The sequence below is a fragment of the Pelobates fuscus genome, chromosome 4, assembly GCF_036172605.1.
Source record: "Pelobates fuscus isolate aPelFus1 chromosome 4, aPelFus1.pri, whole genome shotgun sequence".
NCBI classification, from domain to species: Eukaryota; Metazoa; Chordata; class Amphibia; order Anura; family Pelobatidae; genus Pelobates; species Pelobates fuscus.
The window spans coordinates 211,003,254-211,031,116 of NC_086320.1; the positions used below are offsets into that span (position 1 = coordinate 211,003,254).

General features: G+C 41.2%; 1 protein-coding gene across 1 annotated transcript in view; it reads left to right on the plus strand.

Annotated features, from left to right (window-relative positions):
- Window positions 1-27,863, plus strand: part of LOC134608784 (band 4.1-like protein 4B) — an 86,810-nt gene that overhangs the window by 39,288 nt on the left and 19,659 nt on the right. The window contains exons 2-3 of the mRNA XM_063451884.1: window positions 15,766-15,834; window positions 25,925-26,085. Coding sequence (XP_063307954.1) covers window positions 15,766-15,834; window positions 25,925-26,085 — 230 coding nt within the window. The remainder of the gene's footprint in view (window positions 1-15,765; window positions 15,835-25,924; window positions 26,086-27,863) is intronic.

The window sequence follows — 27,863 nt, forward strand, 5'->3', positions numbered from 1 at the left end:
TGTGTGTCTGCAGTTTTAGTAAGGGGTTTTAAAAGCTCATAATTTTGGCTGTATGCTGAAAATTAACTCGTTTTACCCTCCTATTCTTGTTGGTGCAAATTAACATTCAGGTATGTTTGTATATACTCATTCATCCATGTTCTACACAAGCAAGTACGTGACCTCCTCGCTTTATGGAATCCAGGGAAACAATTGAGTTCTTTTCAATATCTCTTCATTTGTGTGCAAATTAGTTCTGTGGTTTGGGACATGGAATTAAATTTATTTTAGTACAAAGGCCAAATGCAAAACAGTACAAAGGTCAATTGCAAATTGTACTTCATCATTCCTATGTCATGAAGCATGGTATGTGAAAAAATTATGCTTGTTTCTTCTTATACCACAATCACATAAATATAGGTGACAGTAGAGGCTTTTGTTAAGCTTTGGGTTAGACGTGTACATCCGTTTTTACTTTATTGCAGATACAAATAGGCATACATTTTGTTGGAGTTGAAAAGCTTTGTTTTTATAAAAAGTTTGTTACCTGTTAAGCCGCAGAGCATTTAAAGGCTGTCTGGTGAATTTGGCCTGGAAAGGAAGAGAGGTTCGCCAGGCGCAGAATCTGTAAGTATATGCACATTTCTCAAGCCGCACGGCCGTGAGGAATGTTCGGCCCATGCAACCTGAGGAGGGGAATGGCTTGGCGTGGAGCAGGTAGATACCGTTAAATTACCCTGGGATCGCAATTTTAATATTCTACATATGAGTAATAATAAGAGAATATAATCTCAAAAAAAAATCTAGCATCTATTTTAAATGCTCAACTGCCATGGGTTTGTCCTTCTCTCTTAATGGAAGTGTATGGATCTTAACAAAACCTTTGTCTATAAATGTATCAACTGGTCCTGAATCAATTAAAGCTTGTATGACAATCGATTTCCTTTCCAAAGACAAGGTCATACGGGAAGTAATCGATTCTGTGGTAAGAAAGGGGACTTAGATGTCACATCCAAAGCCTGTTCTCTGAGTGACCTTAAGTGTGAGAGTTTACTGGATGCACCAGACATCACCTCTGGTGACAGGGTTACAGTGTGGGGAGGGGTGCAGGGAGAGAAGGGGTTACAATGTGGGGAGGGGGCAGGGATAGAAGGTGTCACAGTGTAAGGAAGGGGCAGGAAGAGAAGGGGTTACAGTGTGGGAGGGGGGCAGGGAGAAAGTTGGTTACAGTGTGGGTAGGGGGCAGGGACAGTGTGGAGAGGGGGCAGGGAGAGAAGGGTTTACAGTGTGGGGAGGGGGGCAGGGAGAGAAGGTGTTACAGTGTGGGGAAGGGACAGAAGGGGTTACAGTGTGGATAGGGGGGCAGGGACAGTGTGGGAAGGGGGCAGGGAGAGGAGGGGTTACAGTCAGTGGCCACTACATTATGCAGTGCCCCCCCTTGTGCCCCCCCAATTCAAATTAAAGTCGGGAGCTCTGCGTCTCCCTTCTCACGCTGCAGCAGCACTGTAACTGGTGGACTTTTCCTGCCTGCGGCCAGAGGGGGCACTGTGTGCTGGGAGGACTTCCTCCAGGATCACAGAGAGCAGCGCGGGGGAGAGACAGGAAGAGGAAGATCAGCTCTGCACAGAGGCATCCAGGCAGCTGCTGGTAAGTGTTACTCAGCTTGGGGGGGGGGTCTGTCTTACAGACAGTCGCTAGAGGCGCTTCTGCGCTTCTCACTGTTTAAATCACAGTGAGAAGATGCTGACATCCATAGGAAAGCATTGAGAAATGCTTTCCTATGGGCGGTTTGAATAAGCGCGCGGGTCTTGCCCCGCATGCGCATTTGGCGCGGACATGGGCAGAAGGAGGAGAGTTCCCAGCGCCGAGGGAGCCCGGCACTGGAGAAAGGTAAGTATTTCTAACCCCTTCAGCCCAGCGGAAGTGGGATCCTGAGGGTGGGGGGACCTAAAGACCCTATAGTGCCAGGAACATGAGTTTGTTTTCTTGGCACTATAGTGGTCCTTTAAATATATATATATAACAACAACTACAACTCCTTAATAAGCACACAGTGCAACCCTAATACACATATACTCACAATGCAGCCCCTAAATGCACACGCACACACTTTACAGGCCCTTCCAGCACACACACACATATTTTCTCACACAATCACAATTTAATATTTTTGTTTCAATTTGTTACTTCCAGTCTTCCTGCAGTTTCTCTCTGCTCCTCTGCGCACTCTCTGAAGTGATGCTGGGGGCGGAGTGACGTCATGTTACTAAACAGCGCACAAGGGAGCAGAACTTCAGGAAGGTTACTGCTCCCTCACGCACGATCTCCATGCTCCCTGCGGCGGCAGGCTCTAATGTTTCCTGCGCGGCTTAGCAAAGGGCGGACAAATGCAAGGTGCCAGGGTGAAATGTCTAGTCGTCATGGCAACCTGGCGCCTGGAATTTGTCGAGCCATCTGTGTGTGTGTATGTATGTGCCCCCCTTATTTTGTCCCTGGCCCCTTATGTGTCCACCCTAAGTATAATTCCTGATGCCACTGGTTACAGTGTGGGGAGGGGGCAGGGAGAGAAGGGGTTACAGTGTGGGGCAGGGACAGAAGGGGTTACAGTGTGGGGAGGGGACAGGGAGAAAGTGGGTTACAGTGTGGGGATGGGGGCAGGGACAGTGTGGGGAGGGGGGCAGGGAGAGAAGGGGTTACAGTGTGGGGAGGGGGCAGGGAAAGAAGGGTTTACAGTGTGGGGAGGGGGGCAGGGAGAGAAGAGGATACAATGTGGGGAAGGGGGCAATCACAGAAGGGCTTACAGTGTAGGGAGGGGGCAGGGAGAAAGTGGGTTACAGTGTGGGTAGGGGGGCAGGGGCAGGGTGAGAAGGGGTTACAGTGTGGGGAGGGGGCAGGGAGAGAGGAGGTTACAGTGTGGGAAGGGGGGCAGGGACAGTGTGGGCAGGGGGCAGGGAGAGAAAGGGTTACAGTGTGTGGAGGGGGCAGTGACAGAAGGAGTTACAGTGTGGGGCGGGGGGCAATCACAGAAGGGGTTACAGTGTGGGGCGGGGGCAGGGAGAGAAGGGGTTACAGTGTAGGGACGGGGGCAATCACAGAAGGGGTTACAGTGTGGGTAGGGGGGCAGGGACAGTGTGGGGAGGGGGCAGGGAAAGAATGGTTTACAGTGTGGGAGGGGGCGGGGAGAGAAGAGGATACAATGTGGGGAGGGGGGCAATCACAGAAGGGGTTAGAGTGTGGGGAGGGGGGCAATCATAGAAGGGGTTACAGTGTGGTGAGGGGGCAGGTAGGGAAGGGGTTACAGTGTGGGAAGGGAGCAGGAAGAAAAGGGTTTACAGTGTTGGGAGGGGGCAGGGGCAGAAGGGGTTACAGTGTGGGAGGGTGCAGGGAGAGAAGGGGATACAGTGTGGGGGGGGGGCAGGAAGAGAAGGGGTTACAGTTTGGGGAGGCTGTGTACTAATTCCCTGGTGGTTCAGTGTCTCTCCCTGGTGGTCTGGTGGGTTACCTCTCCGGTCTTTAGCTCCGCCGGGTGCAGAGCTGCAGACCGCGTGATAGAAGTCTCGCAAACACCCAGGACATTGCCATGGTAACGCTCTGGGAGCTTGCGAGACCTCTATCACACCATCTGCAGCTTTGTACCTGGCAGAGCTGCAGACCACAGGTGCTGGGCAGACTAATTGGAGGGGCCCGGCGGCATACAGGAGGCGTCAGTGTGACCCACTGGGAATCACCCGGCGACCCACCAGTAAGCTGCGACCCACACTTTGTGAAACCCTGCCATAGGTAATTGAACTCACCCTTGGAGGATGCAATATCTCTAGAATTAAATTTGAAGAGTGAATTTCCATTCATATATTCTAGCACTCCTCACATTGCTACGTTTTACTCTTTACCTAAAGTCTACAAGTAACAAAATGTACTTTCTGGAAGACCTATACCGTCAGGTTAGGTAATTTTCTTGAGAATGCCAGCATATATCTGGACCAGATTTTACGTGATTTAGTGGTTAAAGGGGCGGATGCAGCATTATTTTTAAGGTTGAATTGACAGGATTTTGTGACAGACTGGATGTGAGGCTCAAAGGTGAGGCCAGAGTCAAGTATAACGCCAAGACAGTGTGCTTGCAAGGATGGATTAATGTGTGTGCCACTAACTTGAAGGGAGAGTGAAAGAGGAGGATCAATATTAGGAGGAGGGAAGACAAGGAGCTCAGTTTTAGAGAGATTGAGTTTCTGAAAGCGGGAAGACATCCAGTCAGAGATGTAGGACAGCAGGGGAGGAGAGATAACACCTGGTTGATTTAACCCCTTAAGACCGCAGGACGTACTATGCCGTCCTTATTTTGGTGGCTCTAAAAGCCGCAAGACGGCATAGTACGTCCTGCGATCTTATGTACTTACCCGGTCGCCGGCGATCCCACGCCGGCGATCGCGGTATGGGGGACTTACTTGGGAGCCCAGGGAGTCCCCCTGCGTCCTCTTCAGCCGCCCAGGGCCATGTGATCGCGAGGTCCTTGCGAGGACCCCGCGATCACATGGACGGCATAGCCGTCCAAGGCATTGCCAGCAGGGGGAGTGCCTGTAATGACAGGTACTCCCCCTGCTGTCTGAAAAAAAAAAAAAATTTAAAACAGTGTAAAAATAAATTATATATACTTAGATCATATATATATTTATTATATATATGATCTAAGTATATATATACACACATATACACACATACACATAAATATGCATACACTGTCTACGTGTATTTTAATATTAATATATACATAATTATATATATATATATTAATATCAAAATACACGTACAATGATATTGATTAAATATATATATATAATTTTCATTATATATATATTTATATATAATAAAAAATAAATAAATATATAAATACGTTAAAAAAATAATCAAAAAATAATGAAAAAAAAATAGATAAAAAATATATAAACATGCGTAATTTCGTTCTAACTGTATTTTAAAATTAATATATATATATTGATATCAAAATACATGTAGAACGAAATAATATATATATCTATATACATAAGTATATACGTATATATCACTATGTATATACCTATATATAAATAAAAATAATTAAAAAAAATTATATACATATATATACACACATATATATACACACATATATATATATATAATAATTCTACGCATATATTTATTTAATAATTTTACATAATTAGGTCATTTTATTAATTACAATTTGCAGGACCTGCCTGCCAACCCAGGCCAAAAGTTCAGGGAATTACATTGTCTAGCACTATATTTAACTCTGTAACTTTCCAAGACACCATGAAACCTGTACATGGGGGGTACTGTTTTACTCGGAAGACTTCGCTGAACACAAATATTAGTGTTTCAAAACAGTAAAATATATTACAACGACGATATCGTCAGTGACAGTGACATTTTTTGCATTTTTCACACACAAATGGCACTTACACTGACGATATAATTGTTGTGATACGTTTTACTGTTTTGAAACACTAATATTTGTGTTCAGCAAAGTCTCCTGAGTATAACAGTACCCCTCATGTACAGGTTTTATGGTGTTTTCAAAAAGTTACAGAGTCAAATATAAGGTTTGCGTTTCAGTTTTTTCACATTAAAATTCGCCAGGTTGCCTTTGAGACCGTATGGTAGCCCAGGAATGAAAATTATCCCCATGATGGCATACCATTTGCAATAGTAGACAACCCAGGGTATTGCAAATAGGGTATGTTCAGTTTTTTTAGTAGCCACTTAGTCACAAACACTGGCCAAAATTTGCGTTCAAATTAGTTTTTTGCATTTTCAAATATTAACACTAACTTTGGCCAGTGTTTGTGACCAAGTGGCTACTAAAATAGACTGGACATACTCAATTTGCAATACCTTAGGTTGTCTACTTTTGCAAATGGTATGCCATCATGGGGGTAATTCTTATTTCTGGGCTACCATATGGTCTCAAAGGCAACGTAACCAATCTGGCGAATTTCAATGTAAAAAAACTGAAATATGTAACACGCTATATTTGACCCTGTAACTTCCCAAAACACCATAAAACCTGTACATAGGGGGTACTGTTTTACACGCGAGACATCGCTGAATACAAATATGTGTATTGTATTGCAGTAAAAGCAAACAGTATTATGACATTCACAGTTAGAATGTCACGTAGAACTAAAAAAATTTTAAAAATTCTTATTTTCTCCCATTTTTTAAATATTTTTTTCATATTAAATTATGTTCCATACCTAAATATTTGATGTTAAACGAAAGCCCCGTTTCCCCTGAATAAAATGATATATAATAATGGGGGGTGCATTTAATATGAAAGAGGTGAATTATGGTTGGACAGACATATAGCGCAAATGCCAGGTTTTGTTTACGTTTTTTTGGATCACAACTTGTACATTTGGCTGCGGTCTTAAGGGGTTAATCTACTTAGAAAGATGGGGATAGTAAATAACAAATTAGTAGCAGCTTATTGAGTTGGTACTAATGTATCCAGTGTCTCAGAAGTCTTTTTTGGATACACGCCAATTAGATCACTAGTTTCAACTAGTTGCTACTAAATAAAATTGCAAACAAACAGATTGTTTTGTGAGGTGTCAATATTTGATAGATGAGTCAGGGCACCCTGAAGAAAGTGCACTAGTGCACCAAAATTTCACATTGAACACTTTTAGCAGGATATAGCACTTTAATTTTTGTTTTATTATTTTTTTACAAGGTGTTTATGTGGATTTTCTTTTGATATTGTGAGGATGATTATTCAATAGGAGGTAATAGGCTGTCTCCTGTTCTGAGGCATTAGGTATCTGTTAGTTCTATTTAAGCTTTTGAGGGACTTTTGTGACATTTTAGAACTTTTGAGGAGTGCAATAGGGATAGCTTTTGGATTTAATCTCTGTGTCCTTTACTTATCTCATCACATGTTTTAGATGCACTGGTGAGATAATTCAAACCATCTCTTTTCTGTTCATTCTACAATCTACTATTTCTTTGTCTTACAATCTCTTTTGAGAGGATCTGTTCTTCCTTTTCCCTTTTTGAGGAGTGTGATAGGGACAGCTACTACAGGTAAATTTTTATATCTCTTATGCATGCTTGATACTCCTCTAATGCTTGATTAAGGGAGATGCAATCTATCCAATTCTATTCCAATTAATCATCCACTTTATTGGAGACTCTCTATCTAGTTTTGGGGAGGATTTGTTCTCCCTGTTATTATATCTCCACTCGTATTAGCTGGATTTAATTAGTAATTATCCAGATATCACACCCTATAACCTTCTTTACTACTGTACTTTATTATATTCCGTTGGTACTGAGGGAAATTCAGCTATCAAATATTTACACCTCCCCACGCAATCTCTTTGCTTGCAATTTTATTTTGTAGCAACTATTAAAACTGTTTACAACCAGTTATCTAATTGTCAGGTATCCAATAAAGCCTTCTCAGACACTATGTAGAGCAAAAAAACAGGGCGAAAGAGTATACTGAGAACGGGCAGCAGCTGAAATAGCCTGCCCTTCGGTGGGTCCCCGCTCAGATCTCAAGCTGGTTTTAGCTCATCTTGTGCCATTACAGAGAGAACATCTCTGAAACATATCAGACTGGTCCCACCCATATGGGCAGTCCAGATCCGAAATGCCAGCAAGCTCCCTATGTACGAGAGACACAGCAACTCCAGATGATCGTTTCAGCCTTGTTAGGCATCATCAATGAGGCATCGCTGAGATCTCTCTAGGCACCGTGGGCAAGGGGTCCACGTCTGGATTACCCTTTAAACTTATTGAGAGCAAAAAAACAGGGCGCAAGAGTATACTGAGAACAGTGAATTCTGAGTGATGTAATATTACATAGATAATGTAGTTTTGGTGTGGACTAGTATGCCAGAAAAATTTCTTGAATTTAGAACATCAAAACTTACGATTTACTATGGAGGTGGGATCAATCACGTGACAGCAAGATAATGACTACCTTTTTTAGGAAGTCCACTACAACAAATATCCTTCTAAATTGGGGAAGTTATCATCGTTACCCCCTCAGTAGATGAATATCAGTGAGACAGTACCAATTTCAGGGGAAAAAAGCCTTTATGACAATAGATGGAAATCTAATCCAAGATTGAGCATTGGACTCCAGGACCCTTATTAGATGTATTGGAAATTTTGATGTGGGCTCTGGGACTATTGAAAGCGTTTTGGATAGGTGCTGTCCATTACAGAACCAGGCCATACACCGCAAGAAAGTCTTGACCCCACATATATGACTTCCAATTCTTAAGAATGGTTACTGTTATCGAAAATGTTTAAATTTCTTTAAATTTATTTTCAAACCTTATACCTACTACATTGGTATGTTAGTTGTTTTAGGCAACCAAGATAGGGTTGACTCAACATATATGACTTATAACCCCTCCGTAAATGGTACTAGTCCTAATGACACCTCAATAGCTTGACATCATTGGTCCCACATAGAGGTGTGTCTAATGGACTTCATTTTACTGGTTGTTAAAGTTGTGACTTAAATATGAATATTAATTAATATATAATAATTAAGCAACAAATAACAACTTTAATATTTTTTAGAGTTCGGTATTATGGTCGAATATATAATAGGAAATACACAAAGCATGGTAGTATTAAATGTATATTTAATATAATTATAATTAACAATTAAACAAATGCTAGCAGAATGTCAATTTACCACAATAATTACACAATACAAAACTACAAACAAAAGGCTATAACAGTTGCTAGCTGTTATAATAGATTACTTACACGGCTCCAGCCTGTTTGGCTGGAGCTATACAGTCAGCTACATTTTCAATCCATGCAAGCAAAAGAAAAGAGAAAGAGTTCCTCCTACTATTTGGTTTTATCCAGTAAGTAGGCTGGCCTGTGATGTCACTGCCAGAAGCACATGAGTTAGCACACTGACCCCTAGTGGTGCCTCTAAAGCATTAAGCTCATTATGCTTTTTTATGACAAAAAGTCATTAATTAATAAATACCATTACACTGGTGCAGAGTGTTTCAAAATGAGGTAGAAAAAGAGGCAATTTGGACAAACAACACATAAAGAAGGCTACTGTATTAATTTTCTAAAAACCTTGGCACATTTGGGCTATTTAAATTGCATACTCTTAGTCAATCAATCTAATGTCTGTAGTTACCATTTTGGGTATCATTTTTAGGGTAAACATACTTGGTTGCCTTTGAATGGTTACATCAGTAGAATAGATGTAATGCAGCTTAGCAGTTTGTGACTTATCTATGATTTAACAGAACTATTTAGGAGTCCTGACCTTATATTTGACACTTATATCCAAGATCTCTCCTGGTTTTCTGCTTACATGGTTTGTATAGTGTCTGATACAATAATAGTTTTGAATTATTTTATTCTAGTGTTATATCATTACCTCAGAATGGGGAATGCTGGTGTTGTCTAAACAGGTTTTCCCACAACTGAACCATGTTTGTGAGTTTTGTTGAATATAGTTGAAGTGCCATGATTAAGGGACAGGTGATGAACCTTCTCTATGGACAGCAGGACATTTGAATAGACAGTAGTCTATATGAATTTTGAATTTATATAGGTCATTGTTGAGCTTCATGTTACCATATATACAGATATTTTGACATACACAGTTGAGATACAGTGTATGTCTAGGGAGCTGCACAACTGGAGTAGATAATGTTCATGGTCTGAGAAATGACTCTTGACCACTTGATTCCCAAGTATGGGATTTAATTTGTAGAGCAGTATGAATATAGTTCCCTTGTTGACAATCCTTATTTAGACACTTATAGCTTCTAGACAGCTATAGCATCTTGACATTCTGTTCCTTATAAGTTTCAGTGCTTATTAAACTTACAGTTGGTTCATTAAAAATTGGAGAGGTGCTTAATGTGTCATAGCAGTAAATTATATACACCTCACTTTGGTGTTGGTATGAATAACGGAGTGCTTAGCTCCGGTCCATCCTCCGTTGAAAGTATCACAATGTACAGTGCACACTGAGGTACGCCCCTTTTGTGATGTAGGCAAAGGGGCATTGCTTGCCTAATGCAATCATGAGCAATAATGTGGATCTTACCTCCTCATAGCCCTTGTGTTTATGATTGGTGTGGGAAGTACTAAAGCTTTGTTAAATTTCAATGTTGAATATGCCCCTCTGGATGACGTTCCATTATGCCACAGGCAGGCATTGTTGCACACAAAGTATGGTGCAGAACCCTTATGGTGATGGATGGTTGTTGGGTTCCTACTTTGTGAGTACCTTAACTTACATTGTATTTTTTTTTTTTTTTAATTCTTTATTTTTGTAGTGCTTTGCAATAACTTACAGGTTTACAGAGACATTGCAATTGGCATCAGTAGGGATTATCCAGCAGCATATATTACATGTCAGATGAACAGCACTTTTTGTTTTTATAAAGGGTATAGTTTAACATTAGAATAACATCAGAGTGATCATGCTGGTATGGCATATGGTCTTGTTAAGTAAGATTAGTCAAGGAACGACAAAATGGTGCAACATGGCAAGTAGTAACATTATGTGAACAAAGCTGTTTGAGTAAGTACACGTTAAACTGTTTAGCAGTGTGGTGAGACATGCTTCTAGTCCGACTAGGCATAGTATATGTGATTGCATGTTGCGCTAAGCTAAATCTATATGGTTAGAAGCTGGGAGGCAAAGGTAATAACTCCAACAGAAACCAACATAGTGTAAATTGCAGGCTGGACATAACTTTGTGCTTAACTTAGTGACATAAAATTATTTTGCCCCAGAGACCTCCCCAACCTTATATCAATTTCATATCAAGCGGCATGCAGAGGAATCTCGCCCCGACAGGCTGATCCATGGTTCATGATGGAGAGCTTGCGAATATTACAGACAGCTTGTTGCAGCTTGGTGGCAGATATCCCAGGGACCTGCCGTTAGTGTCCACCTCCGGCTGTAGGTTGCTTTGCTCGGGGATTCCGACTGCGCGGCGGAGAGTTCGTGTGAGCTGTTGCCTCCTGGTGGACATGCTGTCGTTGTGAAGGTATATCAGGCTGGAGTCCTATAGAGTGTCGCCTCTTGTCAGGCCGGCCCGAAGGTAAGTTCTTTGATCGGGGGTCTTGTGGGCTTCCACTGAACCCTGTTTGCCGATGTCTCCCTTTGGGTCCCGGCTGTTTGCGGATCTGTCCTGGCGGGGGTTGAGTGGGCACAGCTCAGGGCCCTGTCTGATCCAGCCTCTCCAGCCATGTTGTCAGTTTCCTGTGGGGCAATGTGGGGAGTTTGGAGTTTGCATGCCTCTTGATACGAGCGATCAAAATTGAGTTTGCCGCCATTTTGCACGCGGCTCAGGATCTCATCCGCAGTGTGATGATATTTCTGTGCCGCAGGTTCACCGCTGTTGCAGGGATCTCGGGGCTTGGGCCGGGATAACCCCCACCGGCCCTAAGGGGGGGAGACGGGACCTGTTCCATGACCTCGAGGGTGCCTGTGTGATTCAGTCGGGCGGGATAGCGGGGCAGCGGCCGTCTACCCCGCTCACCGCCTAAGTAGGCCTCATCCTATGCGGACGACATGAGTCATTCTGGGGGACTAAAACACGGAGTGCAAGCCTCTCCCCAGGTCCAGTGTCCCTACGTGTGTCGGACCGCGTTCTCTGGTAGTCAGGAGGGTACCAATTCCGCCCTGATTTCTTTAAATTTCGCCTGATTGCAGGAGCTGTCGTTTCATGCGGCTGTTCTGCATGGCGGCCAGGCCCCGCCCCCCAACTTACATTGTATTTTGATACTCCTTTATTTCAAACTAGCTATGTTGTACTTTGAACTAGTATGTCTATTTTAACACCAGTCCCCTTTTTTGCTCCTGTTTTATGTCAGGTCCTTATTATTCATATGGTTGTAATACTAATAGTATGGCTTCTCCGATCTATAATGACATTCTTGTCTATTTTGTTAATATGTTTCTGTAGCAGACCCACCTTTGTTTAAAACCGTCATTGTATCTATGGTCTTTGATCTACTAGTTCGCTACTGAGCACTTCTGATATGCTAGACATCTCTTCCCCCTGACTATGTTCACATATTCAGCAATAAGAGTTTACTACTTCCTATTCCTTGCTGGCCAACTTTTATTCTATTAGTCCACTACATGATGGATACCGTCAGTATATTCTATAAAGTTGATGTGCTCCTGTGTCTGGTTGATTGAGGTAAGTGAATTATTAGATACAAATATGCAAGTATACATAATGTTTTCATGTGTTTTGTTGTTGTACTGTTCGTCTATTCTGCCTGTCTTCTCTTCACTTTTCAGTAAATATATCATCTTATGTATATGCAAATCGTACCTTTATAAATGGAAGAGACAGTCTGAACACCAAAACAACTTTAGCTTAATGAAGCGTTTTTCGCCACTGCTCAATACTCTACCATTTAGCCCTATACATACTGGTCAATGCTGTGCATTACACAGCTTCGCTACAAACTACCTGAAAAAAAGACTAAATATTTTATTTTATTGCACAGTGTGTTTTTTTTTATTTCCTTCTCTGTTCATAGCTTCCTACATGCTGCAACATGATCCTTTGTGATTAGTTCAATTAACAGAGAAGGAAAAAAGAACTTCTAAAATAAACAACTGTTCTGTTAGATCTGATTGAAAATAAAACCATTAAGTGAGTTATGGCTAAGGTTGCATAAACAGAAACAAAAGTGAGTTTCCTCCTAACCGGCACATAAATTAGCAGTTACACTGCAGTGGGATTATTTGTACACCATATTTAGCCAAACTTGTTTGGTGCTTAAAATGTCCCTTTAACATTAAGCATGCTAATACAACTAGAAAATAATTACCCAAAACAAAATATATGTCAACATAATACTAAGTATTTAAACTCAGTTTGTACAATTTTAGTTTAAAATTGATTCCACTATGTTTATTTCTTTAACACGTTGGCATTCTCTTATATACATTCTCTTTTTATCTTTCTTCACTACAGATAAAGACATACCCATCTGATCCATGCAATTCGTTTTATGATCCTACACATAAATTAGCAGTTACACTGCAGTGGGATTATTTATACACCATATTTAGCCAAACTTGTTTGGTGCTTAGAATGTCCCTTTAACCCCTTAAGACAACAGGGCGTTCTATGCCGTCCTTAAGGAAGCGGCTCTAAACGCCGCAGGGTGGCATAGAACGCCCTGCGCTCTTATGTACTTATCCGGTCACCGGCGATCGCGGTATGGGAGCCCAGGGAGTCCCCCTCCTTCCTCTTCAGCCCCTCTGGGCCATGTGATCGCGAGGTCCTTGCGAGGACCTCGCAATCACATGGACGGCATTGCCAGCAGGGGGAGTGCCTGTAATGACAGGTACTCCCCCTGCTGTCTGTAAAAAAAAAAAAAAACTGTGTAAAAGTAAATAATATATACTTAGACCATATATATATTTTTATTATATATATACACATACATATAAATATACATACACTGTCTAAGTGTATTTTAATATTTCATTAATGTATTAGTGTATTTTTAATATTTTAATATTAATATATATTCATATCAAAGTACATGTACAATGATATTGACTAAATATATATATATATATATAATTATCATTATATATAATATAAAATAAACAAATATGTAAATACGTTAAAAAATAAAATTAAAACAATAATAAATAAATAAAAAATATATGTATGTGTAATTTCGTTCTAACTGTATTTTAAAACATATATATATATATATATATATATATATATATATGTATTGATATCAAAATACATGTAGAACGAAATATATATATATCTATATACATAAGTATATACGTATACATCACTATATATATATATATATATATATATACCTATATATAAATAATTTTTAAAAATGATATATATATATATATATATAATAATTCTACGTATATATTTATGTAATCATTTTACATAATTAGGTCATTTTATTAATTACAATTTGCAGGACCTGCCTGAAACCCAGGTCGAAAGTTCAGGGAATTTAATTTGCTAGCACTATATTTAGCCCTGTAACTTTCCAAGACACCATAAAACCTGTACATGGGGGATACTGTTTTACTCTGAAGACTTCGCTGAACACAAATATTAGTGTTTCAAAACAGTAAAATGTATTACAACGACGATATCGTCAGTGGAAGTGACATTTTTTGCATTTTTCACACACAAATGGCACTTACACTGACTATATAATTGTTGTTTTACTGTTTTGAAACACTAATATTTGTGTTCAGCGAAGTCTCCCGAGTATAACAGTACCCCTCATGTACAGGTTTTATGGTGTTTTCAAAAGTTACAGAGTCAAATAGAAGGCTTGCGTTTAATTTTTTTCACATTGAAATTCGGCAGGTTGGTTATGTTACCTTTAAGACCGTACGGTAGACAACCCAAGGTATTGCAAATGGGGTATGTTCAGTCTTTTTTAGTAGCCAGTTAGTCACAAACACTGGCCAAAATTGGCGTTCAAATTCGTTTTTTGCATTTTCAAATATTAACACTAACTTTGGCCAGTGTTTGTGACCAAGTGACTACAAAAAAAGACTGGTCATACCCTATTTGCAATAACGTAACCAATCTGGCGAATTTCAATGTGAAAAAACAGAAAAATGTAACATGCTATATTTGACCCTGTAACTTCCCAAAACACCATAAAATCTGTACATAGGGGGTACTGATTTACATGTGAGACATCGCTGAATACAAATATGTGTATTTTATTGCAGTAAAAGCAAACAGTATTTTGACATTCACAGTTAAAATGTCACGTAGACTGAGATTGCCTATGCACTACCTCTATGCCTCTGTTTTTATGTTGCTGGCTCCGTAAGCCTTAGATCTAGCTCGGTACCAAAGCATCCCCCCCAAGCGCCACCAAGCAACACCTCTGCGCAAAAATAGCAGCCCTCCGGGTGCCCAGAGCGTGACCCCGGCCTCCAGTCACAGCATAACAAAGTGGGAACTCACACCCGGCTTCGAGAGCTCCCATACCCAATTATACCCTAACTACGTGCCTTACACTTGCTTAGGTTACAGGGCATAATACACACTGGCCACAAGGCAGCACATATAGCCCAAGATTAACACCTTCCCCCCTCCCCCCCCAGTCACAAGCTCAAGGACCACCGACAGGGAAGCCTGGGTAAATCCGCCTATACTGATAAAAACTGAGTAGACTAAGCCAGGTGGCGAATGTATCCATGTACTGTATAACTTTTTTACCTGCTGATCACAAAATCTGTTATATTGTTTGCCAATACTCGCAAAAATAAAGAATAAAAAAAAATGTCACATAGAACTAAGAAAATGTAAACAAATCTTATTTTCTCCCATTTTTTTTATATTTTATTCATATTAAATTATGTTCCATACCTAAATATTTGATGTTAAATGAAAGCTCTGTTTCCCCTGAATAAAATTATATATAATTAGTGTGGTTGCATTTAATATGAAAGAGGTGAATTACAGTTGGACAGACATATAGCGCAAATGGCAGGTTTTGTTTACGTTTTGTTTTGATCACAACTTGTACATTTGGCTGCGGTCTTAAGGGGTTAACATTAAGCATGCTAATAAAACTAGAAAATAATTACCCAAAACACAATATATGTCAACATAATACTAAGTATTTAAACTCAGTTTGTCCAATTTTAGTTTAAAATTGATTCCACTATGTTTATTTCTTTAACACGTTGGCATTCTCTTATATACATTCTCTTTTTATCTTTCTTCACTACAGATAAAGACATACCCATCTGATCCATGCAATTCGTTTTATGATCCTTTTTCAACAGCAGCCCCATTTCCTGTAAGTATATCTGCCCCTGACCCATGCAAATGATAATATGGTTATGTGGGGTTAATAGGATGATTTTAAAAGAGCAGAGTTGTTCTGAGATATACCCAACATAAAAATTTGTAAAAAGGTTAATTTAACTGGGTTTGCTACTAAGAATAAATGACCAAGTATTAAAAACCTCAAATTTGAATTATGAATGCATCAAAATCACAAGTACAGACTAATCTATTATGTCTATGGTTTGAAGTTCAGTTGATCCAATCCTAATAATTGGTAAGTTGACTGGAAAATAGCAATATTTTCTGAGATAAGCATTTAAGTTAAGCACTGAAGTTATGAGCGCATCAATGTGGATGTTAAGGTTTCTGATTCATTTATTATATGCAACTTCAGTGTTGCATCTTAATCTTGCCATCCTGGACATGATGACCTCACGTCCAGTCTGCTTGGAATCATGTTGTAATGGCCATCAGCTGTGTAATGGGTATATATTACAGGATGGTGAGGTGAGTTTTTATGCTGTCACTTGAGAAAGGCACATTTCTTCGTGCTTATATGTTGGGGTTGTAATTTCACAAGTGTCTAGCTCTTAGGGCTTCAAGTACATTTTTTTCTGATGTTTATCAGGACTGTTTATTGTAATTAGCCTTTGTCACTTTCTTTTATGTTATCTGAATTTTGTGGCATTGGTTATTGTTTACCAGTGTATTGTTTCTTTATGTAATAAAGATTGTCTTTTGCATATGAATATTCAGTTTGCCTATAAAATCAGCATAAAGTCCATAAAGTCAGACATGAAAATAAGTCATAAAATACAGTAGCAAGGTGACACATAGAAAAATTGCTGAGGAAGGTAAAAAGGAAAAAATTCAGAAGCATGCTTCCCGGTGGAAAAATATTCATCTTTTATCTTTTTTAAAATTAATATTTTCTTTCTACAACAAGGCTGAAATGATCTAGGAGGCTTCATATTTTGTAGTTCTAACTCTGAGAGAGAAAACACAGAGTGGTTAATAGAAAGTAAAAGGTGCTGAAAGTTGACTTGTGTGACCAATTGGCATACCTTAAAATCACCAAGAGATTCACACAGCTGTGGCCCACATAGCATGAGCACCGATGGAAGGAGAATTACCGGGTAGAGACATAAACTAGCTAATCCATCTGGCCTCAAAAGGATACCAAATAGAAATGTAAGGACAACTTGACCAAAAGAGGCTATAGATGTAATGACCTATCAGCAAGCAAGAATTTCATGAATTGTAAAACTAAATAAACATCCCAAAATGTGGAATGTGGGAATATTTAGGCTTTGGGTGATGCAACAATTGAAAAGCTCTTAGTAACCAGCAAATGATCAGATTCGTCATCAAAGGGGAACACCCTGTATCAGAACAAGAGCTTCCTAATTCGCTGATAAAAACAGTTTATTAAAAAGTAGAATTTACACTCTGAAAGGGACAAAAAGTATATCTACAGAGGCAATAAAGGGTTCAAAGTCCCTAGGAAATCACTAGCTGTGTCATCTGTCCCAAGCCCTGATGTAGCATCTTCTGGTCCAAGGAGCCTATGAATCCCAGAGAATATTGTGATTGGCCTGAAAAATTCCAAGACCCCCTGAAATCTTCCAGGCCACCCAAAGAACATGATCGTGTACTATCAGCAAATTAAGGTACCCGAAAGAGCAAAGTGTGAGAGTAGAAGAGGGTCATTGATCAACAGGCTCAATAGTCCTGGGAATCAAGATTGGTTTTGATCAGAGCAATAGATTTTCTGAGAAGCAGGACATGGTGGATCACTCTAGCTTTCATGGAGAATGTAAGCATCTGCTTGATCAGTTGGTGCATGTCTCTTGAAAATAACAAAATGTTGACGAGGTAGGGCCATCACTGGCTTCATGAACTTTGTGAAACACCAAGTGGCTGAACATGTCCTGAATGGTAGGCAAGTGAACTGTCACATCTGACTTTCCCAGTGAGTCTTTTAAAATATTTGACAATTTAGTAAATCTCATGTGAGATTGAAGTGTTGGGATCAAATGAAGAAATTGTGTTCCCTTAAATTTATGACTGGTTGAAAATATACCTATTTTTCTTGACTAGAAAGAGGTTGCTAAGAAACCACCCTTGAGTTTGGAGCTTGTGATTGTTGCCTTGGCTGTGATTTCACAAGCCTCATCCATGAGAAGTGATCATTGTTGATGATTAATTATGAACGGTCTGGGGAGACTTGTTTGGACAAGTTAAAAAAAATTCCAGTTTGTAACCCCAAACAAACGGTAAGGTCCAAACATCAGAGGAAATCATTACCCAGATGTGGAAAAACGAGTGATACATCCAACAGTAGACATAACCTGTCCCTAAGGTCTTACCCGTGGGATAATTGGTATGTCCTGATCCTCTGGTTCCACATCTGTGATCAGCTGCATGATGCAATGGAAATTCAGCTCATGGAGGATAGGAAGAAGAGTCCTGAAAGAATCAGTTTATTGGGGCCTGTTGGGGTATTGGGGTCTGTTGGGGCCTGCGGGTCAGAACTGGCTGGAGGCATGACTCTGCAATCTAGCCCTTCCAAAAACAGTCTGTGTGCCTCATAAAACAAGCATATTGAAGGTATGTACCTCGTTCAGAGATACATACACATTCCCATGCTTTTATAGTTCTTCAATTAAGTCATTTTGCCAAGACGCTGATCTTGTGCCAAGATATACAAATTTTTCATCCATCTTAAATGAACACTCCAGGCACCATAACAGCTTAATCTAAAAAAAAATAATTACAATTACTCCCCCCAGGCATTAACCGGCTTCCGAAATGTCAGTTTCAGGAATCACTAAGTTCAGCCTGGCAGGGGCATGGCTGATTGCCTGAGATCAGTCAGCTAAAGCTCTCAGCTAATCAGTGATTCTCCATTTACAAAATTGGCTTGAAAAAGGTATGTTTCTTTCAAGCCAGGTTTGTGAATGGGGAGTCACTAATTGGCTGCCAACGTCAGCTGACCGCTCTTAACCAATCAGCACGCACCTATGAAATTCACCTCTCCATGCTTCCTGAAACTGAAATTTTAGAAGCTGGATGCTGCCTGGGGGGAGTTGAGATTGGCCCTGAAGGCAACTTTGGGGTGTAACCATTCTAAACCAGTTCAACCCCTTGAGGTAGGAGTGCGTCCGGAGGCCTCATGTCACCATAAGGCATCATAGCAACTTCATTTGGATAAAGATATTAATGCAAATGAAGTTGTTAATGTGCCTAAACTGGCCCTTTAAGCAATGTTGCCTTGCAACATTCTAAAGCGAGACGGTAAATGCAACATCATGTTACGCTGTGTGGGTTTATATCGAGAAGCAACTTGACAAGGCTTCATCAACAACAATAGAATTTTAATGTATGGGGGCCAGCCAGCGCAAGTAGCTTATCTTGAGCTGACTTAAAAGCACGCTGTAGGCACCCAGACCACTTCATTGAAATGGTCTGGATGCAAACTCCCTTCACCCTTAACCCTATAATTATTGCAGTTTATATAAACTGACACAAAAAACACTAGTATCTACAATAAAAGAAAAACAGGACCACACATAGAGTAGTAGAGTAAAACACTGAGAATGGGTGGTATTCAATGTTAAACTCACAAAATTAAGTGAAAATCAGGCTCATCTGGTGTGTAGATGTATACTTTGATAAATCCAATTGTGGTGGATCTGGTTATGTTTACATTTTTATATATATACGTATTCCATTTTTAGAATTTTCCTCCCTTCTCAACTTTATCATATGAGGGGATATATTAATATACTATAAATGTTTTGGTTATGAATTCTATGAATTTGTATTAATATTACATTGATCAAAATTCTTTATATAGGAATGCATGTGCTTTCCAAGCAGAAAAGATCAATCGGAAGAAGTAAATTGACAGCGGGAATTACTCCCATTACTGTAAAGAGAACACAGCTGTGAGGACTGTTTCGGCTTGGCTGAAGGTGATCCAGAGGTGGATCCATATTTCATTTATAATCTGTTTTTGTTTGCATGCTACTAACTATTGATCTTTGACAATACCTTAAACTAATACCCTTGACGAAGTCTCCTGGGAGATGAAACTCGTAGAGTGAGACTGGGCAATTACATAGTGTTTTTAACTGTATTCCTTTACGTTATTTTCTTGAAGAGAAGGAAAAGGGAGAAGCTCTTTAAATATTGCACTTTGTGACAAACGCTGCTTTTGCACAGACATTTGCCACAGACCCCTGAAGGAGTGTGGAAGCTGGCCTCCTGCCCACCGACTATGGGCCACGTCAGCGACTTTAAAGACCCATCTTTTATTCCCCCTGGTTCGGCACTTTCCATTCGTGCACATAGAACCGAACACTAGCTCCCTGGCAGCCATTTGCATGGACAAAAAACGCGAATAGACTTCAGGGGGACTTAGCTGTGAATGCCCTGGAACTATTTTCGGCATGAAGACTTTGCGTTTCCCGGGCGGTCCCCAATGGCACTTAGCCACGATTCTATGGAAAAATGTTGTGCATAGGACCATGCATGTGGTCAGTCACATTATGACTTCCAGGAAAATCCTGAAAACCTGAACCGATCTGGGTGATTTTTGGATATGTTGGTCACCCAGATCGAGGCTATCAGGGGATGTAACTTTTAGGGTACTTTTGGGGTGTTTGGGAAATGTGTGTTTTCTGTGCCTGGAGATAATTGAGTTTAATACAGTGCTTGACTCAATTATCTCCCAGGCACAGGGGATGGATTATCTTGTTTTGTATGGAGTGTCCTGGACCTGAGAGCCAATGTAATCGTGTGTATGGTTTTACTGTAGTCTACTCTCTGGTCCAGGGGGGAGTGGGCACCTGCAAATAAGGCCCGTTGTGGCTGCCAATAAATGTATTCTAGCTTGTACTCCTAGAACTATGTGTTGTGTGGTTACTGGGAGGGGAAAGGGCTATTCTTTAATCACTGTTCCAGTGTGGAAGATTCAACAGGGAAAGTCCTTGTAAGGACTAGAGCTCCCAGGAGTGTTGTCAATGGCCTGGGGTCTGTCTAGAGTGAATTCCCCCTTCGGCACCAGGAGGGGGCAGGTCCAGGACCCAAGTCAAGCCACAACTGTTCCAGCTAGGGGTACAAGGAGCTCCAGTTGGCAGCAGTGAGATGGCTTCCTAGCTGTGGGAAACTAGCACTACTTCAGAGATGGGAGGCAAGTACCATCGGGCAGTATTCAACATCGACACCCAGCTTCAGCAGCAGTTACAGGAAGTTCGGCGCAGTTTGGATTACCCTATCTCGGCGGAAATGGAGGGTGACGCTCTGAACGGAACTCCTAGGAGAAATTTTCCCAGATTCCAACTAATGCCTATGGGACAAATTCGACCTACTGATGCTGTTTCTGGGAGAGCAGCCCCTAGAGGAGTGGGTAAGAGAACTGGAGCGGTTAGTCGGAATTGAGTTATTGTTGGATGAATCCTACCTGGCCTTGAGGTGGCATGCAGGCCACCTCTACCCAGGGCTACTCCGCTACCAGCTCCCCGAGGGAAAGGACTATGTTGAGCCTGGGCTGTTGTGGGAGGCCTTTGAGGATCCCCTGGGGTTTGAAAACCTGGACAGTACCACCTACTTCCCAACCAACCCCAGAGATAAGAAACCTTATCAACTGGTCCTAGGAAGACCCCCTGTTTGCAGGTGTAGACGAGATCGAGGTCTCTCCACCGGGCCCTACGGGGATGTTGAGCAGCCTGCCCAGATCTCCAACCCCAGATGGAGATGTTAGGAGTGGGGACAGTTGGTCCCCCTACCCAGCAGCCAAGCGAGTTACAGGGAGAGAAGTGTGTCATCCTTCCTCCCCAGCGGCAGAGTGTGTTATTGGGAGAAGAGATGGTCGGTCTCTCTCCCCAGTGGCAGTGTATCATTCAGGGAGAGGAGACAAATGGCCTCTCTCCCCAGCAGCAGACAGGGTTACAGGGAGGGTAGTGTGTCCTTCTTCCTCTTCAGCGGCAGAGTGCATTACTGGGAGAGGAGACGGTCGATCTCTTTACCCAGCGGCAGGCAGAGTTACATGGGGAGGAGAATGTCATCCTCCATCCCTAGCGGCAGGGTGAGACGGTCGGTCTCACTCCTCAGCGGCCGAGTTTGTTACAGGGAGTGGAGACAATGGGTCCCACTCCCCAGCGGCAGGGTGAGTTATTGGGAGTGGAGATGGTCAGTTTCACTCCCCAGCGGCAGTGTGTGTTACAGGGTGAGGAGCGTATCGTCCTCTCTCCACAGTGGCAGGGTACTATACAGGGAGGGGAGATAGTCGGTCTCACTCCCCAAAAGCAGCAGAGGTTACTAGGAGTGGAGACGGTCGGTCTCACTCCCCAGTGGCAGTGTGTGTTACTGGGAGTGGAGACAGTCGGCCTCACTCACCAGCAGCAGTGTGCAACCCAGGGAGAGGATAGTATCGTCCTCCATTCCCAGCAGCAGTGTGTGTTCCAGGTGGCTGGTCCCTCTTCCCAGTGGCAGGGCTTTTTACAGAGAGAGAAGACAACTAGTCTTTCTCCCTAGCGGCACTGCAAGTTACTGGGAGTGGGGACAGCTGGTCCCACTCCCTAGCGGCAGGAATTGCATCATTCATTCCCAGCGACAACTTGGTCTACATGGAGTGGAGTGCAGCAGTTTTCCTCCCCAGCAGGACCCTGGATTTACAAACGGAAGCTTGTGGCAGGTGGCCCTCTTTACAGCTGACCCTTTTAGGAAGGGTCACCAGACTAACTCAGACCCAGAGTGATTGGAGGTTGGGGTCTGGTTAGTCTCCCCGGAAGTGACAAACGCTGCTTTCCACAGATGTTTCCCATGGAATCCTGAAGCTGTCCTCCTGCCCACCGACTAGGGCCAGGTCAGTGACTGTAAAGACCCATCTTTTATTCCCCCTGGTACTGCACTTTCCATTTCTGCGCATAGAACCGAACGCTAGCTCCCTGGCAGCCATTCGCATGGCCAAAAACCACGAATAGACTTCAGGGGGACTTAGCTACGAATGCCCTGGAGCTATTTTTAGCATGAAGACTTTGCGGTTCACGGTCGGTCCCAAGCGGCACTTAGCCGCGATTCTATGGAACTATTTTGGGCATAGGACCATGCGTGCGGTCGGTCAAATTATGACTTCCAGGAAAATCCTCAACTGATCTTTGTGATTTTTGGATATGTTGGTCACCCAGATCGGGGCTATCAGGAGATGTAACATTTAGAGGGTTTTATGTATTTTTAAGGTACTTTTGGGGTGTTTGGGAAATGTGTGTTAGGTATTAAATTGGGTTTTATATAGTGCTTGACTTAATTATCTCCCAGTCACAGGGGAGGGATTATCTTGTTTTGTATGGGAGTGTCCTGGACCTGAGAGCCAATGTAATTGTGTGTATGTTTTTACTGTAGTCTATTCTCGGGTCCAAGGGGGAGTGCCCCTTGCATGGGGACCTGCATATAAGGCCAGTTGTGGCTGCCAATAAATGTATTCCAGCTTGTACTCCCAGAACTATGAGTCATCTGGTTACTGGGAGGGGAAAGGGCTATTCTTTAATCACTGTTCCAGTGTAGAGGATTCGAAGAGGAAAGTCCTTGTAAGCACTCAAGCTCCCAGGACTGAGTGTCGCCAGTGCCTGGGGGTGTCTAGAGCGAATTCCCCATTTGGCTTCAGGAAGGAGAGGTTCCAGGACCCCAGTCAAGCCACGGCGACTATGCGCAGAAGTGCTGTGGTTTCTCCCCTGTTCCAGCTAGGAAGCAGTCCTAGTCGGAGGTACCCAGCCAGGGGTACAGGGTGTTCCGTTACACACTTTATCATCATTCCAGTTTCTTTTAAGATTTGATGATGGGCATTTAATTTGAAAGATTTTTGTAAGTGTGACAAAAAAAGTAATTTGTTATACTTTTAGACAGTGTTGCACTATGTTGTTTTAATTTTTATTTTGCATGCATACTTATACTTATGCATGTTATACTTTTAGACAGTGTTGCACTATGTTGTTTTTATTTTTATTTTGCATGCATACTTGAGAATTTGAGGTAACCATATCCACCACAATTGGATTTATCTAAGAATACATCTATACACCAGATGAGCCTGATTTTAACTTAATTTTGTGAGTTTAACATTGAATACCACCCCTTCTCAGTGTTCCACTCTACTACTACTCTGTGTGGTCCTGTTTATCTTTTATTGTAGATACTTGTTTTTTTGTGCTATATTTTCTGACGAACTTGAGGAAGATTTGGTGTTCTACAATATGTATTCCAATAGGGTAACATTTTATTGTATTTTGAGTACTGTACTTTTGGGGTGAGTATGTTGTTTGAATTTTGTGATTAGTTTTTATAAACTACAATAATTACCCGCTAGGGTTAACTCCTCCTCTAGTGGCTGTCTATCTGACAGCCACTAGAGGGACTTCCAAATGCTTAGATGACTTCTTCGCGCTATGCATGAGGAATCCCCATAGGAAAGCATTGATGAATAATCGCATGTGCATTAGGTCTCCCCCACCGGCGGACGTCGGCAGGAGAAGAACATGGGCGGAGCTGAGGGACATCAGCACTGGACCGAGGTAAGGAACAGGGTTATTAATTCCTTCTGCTCCCTGGGGCAGGAGGGGGAGGCGGGGCTTGACAAAGGGGGAAGCTGTAGTTCCAGGAAAATAAGTTTGTTTTTCTGGCACTATAGTTTTCCTCTAACTATGAGCACCAAAATTACATTAGATTAATGGAGTGTTTTTGGTTTGTAGATGGTGTCCCTGTAGTCTAAGTTTTTTCTAATTTAGTCTAGTTTTCTGTTAAATCACTTTGTTCATGCGGCCCTAGCCACACCTCCCCTACATATGACTTACATTTTCTTTGTACACATTTCTTGTAAAGAGAGGTCTATTTTTTTAATTATTTTATTGAAGTTTACTTAATTTAGAATGTCTTATCTCCTGCTCTGTTGATAGCCTTCTAGAGCTTGCAAAAACCTCCTCTATGTAAGTAAAGTTCAATTAACAGGGTAGGAGATAAAATGCACTTCTTATGTAAACAAACTGTGCTGTCACATCTGATTGAAAAAAACAAACATTTTTCATGCAGGCTGTGTGAGTCTCAGCCAAGGGAAGTGTGGCTAGGGCTGCAGAAACAGAAACAAAATTAATTTAATGTCTAAATGGCAAAGATTTGAGCAGAGTATAGCAGAATATGAAACCTCTTGTCATGTCATACCTCTTAACCAAAATGTCATAAAAAGGGAGATATACACTCACAGACTTATTTTTCAGTCGGTGGAAATCAAGAGTATTTTAGTGCTAACTGTGATTTTTACATATCTATTTTTTAGCACTTATCTCAACGTATATGATATCTATGCATTGTTATGTATCTTCTTATGTTCTAATTATTGTACAGATCAGTTAGATAGATAATGTTATTTAACCATGTTGAATATTGAAGGCTGAGCTCTGATAGACATCTAAAAGTTATTAGACATGTGACACTCCAGCTACAGTTCAAGACAAGTCTAAGTATGCTTCTTTAGATAACTAGAGTCTAAATATGTGGATTATGTGGATTCTTGTCCCATGTAGCTGAGGAGTTGCATTTTCTGGAAATTATGAAATAACAGGTTTTTGATGACAGGTAAATCAACACATGTAAAATGGCCGTGAATTAGTTGCCAGGGCTTCCAGAAAAAGAAACATGTTGTTCATTAAGTCACTTTGAACTTACTGACAGTTCACAGCCAGACACTATTGATTACTGTACAAAGTTCCAGGGTAATAATGTGTTTCCTATGTTGCCATCCAGATCATTAAAATGTCTCAGGTCAAGAAGCAAGATTTTCTGCACAATGGAAAAACTATTTGCACATCTTCCAACATATGGAATAGGAGTGTTAATAGATATCTTATTAACAATGCCAGCATCCGACCCTGAACAGATTCCTTAAATTACTGTTCTAAAGGAAATTGAAAAGCTACCCAGCAAATCACATCTGATTTTGGATATGTGTGAGATGCTAGTTTGTAATAGAAATCACGTTGTCAAAATCATTTTCATCTCGGTTTCTGAAAAAAAGAAAATAATTCATATTGCTTATTTTTCTCCAGGTAGATTTATTAGAAACTCCTCTGCAACAGTATTCTTCTGCATTGTCCTCTCCAAAGAGATTGTCGCCATCAATTCACATGATGCCCCCAACACGACCACTAATGCACCAGGCACAAACAGGGCAGACAAGTCACCCCTTACATATCTCAACCATGGACAGGTATAACTTATGCATAAATACTGCCGTCAGCAAATACTTTGAAAAGGCAGAGGATGAGTCTTAACGAGGCAAAGTGGTTCCTGCGTGCTAAGAATCCAGATGAATGCTTGCTTAAATTGCATGTATAGGACAATCCAAGGAAGATTTTACTTTCCTTTCTAATTATCCTTAGGCTGCTACAGGACCCACTACAACCAGAATATATATTTTTTGGCATTACCTGCTTTCCGAAATGAATATGAGATACATTTGCATATGCAATATGAAATAAAATAGAAACAGTTTGCACATGTGCAGTAATGCTTAAATGGTTAGTTGACTGTGTATGTCTTTTTTTTTTAAATCTTTATTTTTGAATGCAGAGTTAAGTACAGACGTAAGCAGTGACATGTTCAGAATTACATAGCATTTTAAACATTGGGTACATGTAGTCAAGAGGTACTGCACTTTTTTTTTTTTTTTAAACAAAATAAGATCAGTAGTTAGGGAGACTATGGCAAGATATTGATGTACATAGTTTAAACAGTTAAATGTCATTCTATGCTGGTTTATCCAGGTTCTAAACGATTTAGCTGCACTAAGCTGCAAGGAACTGTCTATTACAAAAAATCATGCTGTGGCTGAATAACTGGCTTCAACATTGACGCTTAAATGGTTACACACGCTTATAACAAAAAAGGATTTAATACTAAAATGATTCACCAGCTTATTAGGTGTATTAGATCTGGAGAGCCAGGTGATTGTAAGTCACAGCATAGTGAACCAACTAATAAAAATATACATGACATTGATTCTCATCTGAGAGGGTCAGTTAACAGGTTTACACCGCCGCAACAGCTGGTGATGACAGAGCAGTAGAGATTAATACACAACAATGTGGCTTATAATGGAGTGCACATTTTCTTTTTTTTTTTTTTTCTTTTTTTTTTTAGATTCTTTATTTAGGTCGTGACACAGCACGTAGCACTTGCATCTCATGTATATAAGGCTTACGCAGAAGCGAAACTTTGGCATAATAATATTTTGCTTATCTTATACAACAAGTACATGCCCGGCTATGTCACAGTTTTATATTTCATTAAATAACATATAAGAGCATAACATGAGGTAAGAGAAAATTATGCATAAGTAGTGCATGGTACGTTTCGGGTGACACAAGTTTCAAAAGGTGTTCATGCTTCTCCGTGGAGCAGGTGGCTCTTCAGTGCCTATGTAATACGTGCCTTTTTCTACCTCGTCAATGTCTTAGTGATTCGGTCATGTTGGACGTTTTGTGCTAAGGGGGGGGGGCAGTGTATAGAGGATGTTACGTAGCTCTTATGGCGTGTTATAGTGTGCTAACAGCAATATTGGACGTCATCTCTATGTCTCTGCTATATGCCTTGTGCGTTCGTTAGTTGAGCGTTTAGTGTCGCTGTTTTCAGGGCTCACTTCCTTGTGGCCAGTGCTCCCTAAGATGGGTCGTTTGTTGCATGCATGATCGGTCACCAGGTTTGGGGGGAAGGGAGAGAAGGGTTAAAACGAGAAGTAGTAGTAGGTCAAGTGGGGTGGTGGTGGGGGGGTAAGGGGACCAGGGAGGGATCGCCACTTTCCCATGGGGGTTTGCCGCAGGTAGTTAGAGTGTTTTACTGTGTGTTTTCTATCCGGTATAACTCGGGCCTTGATGTGGTGTTCTTGGGTGTCAGCGGTTCGTGTAGTTTTCCCATGGCTCCCAAGTTTTTATGAATAACGGGTAGGTGTACCTGACTTGTGCCGTGAGCTTATCCATAAGATGGGCT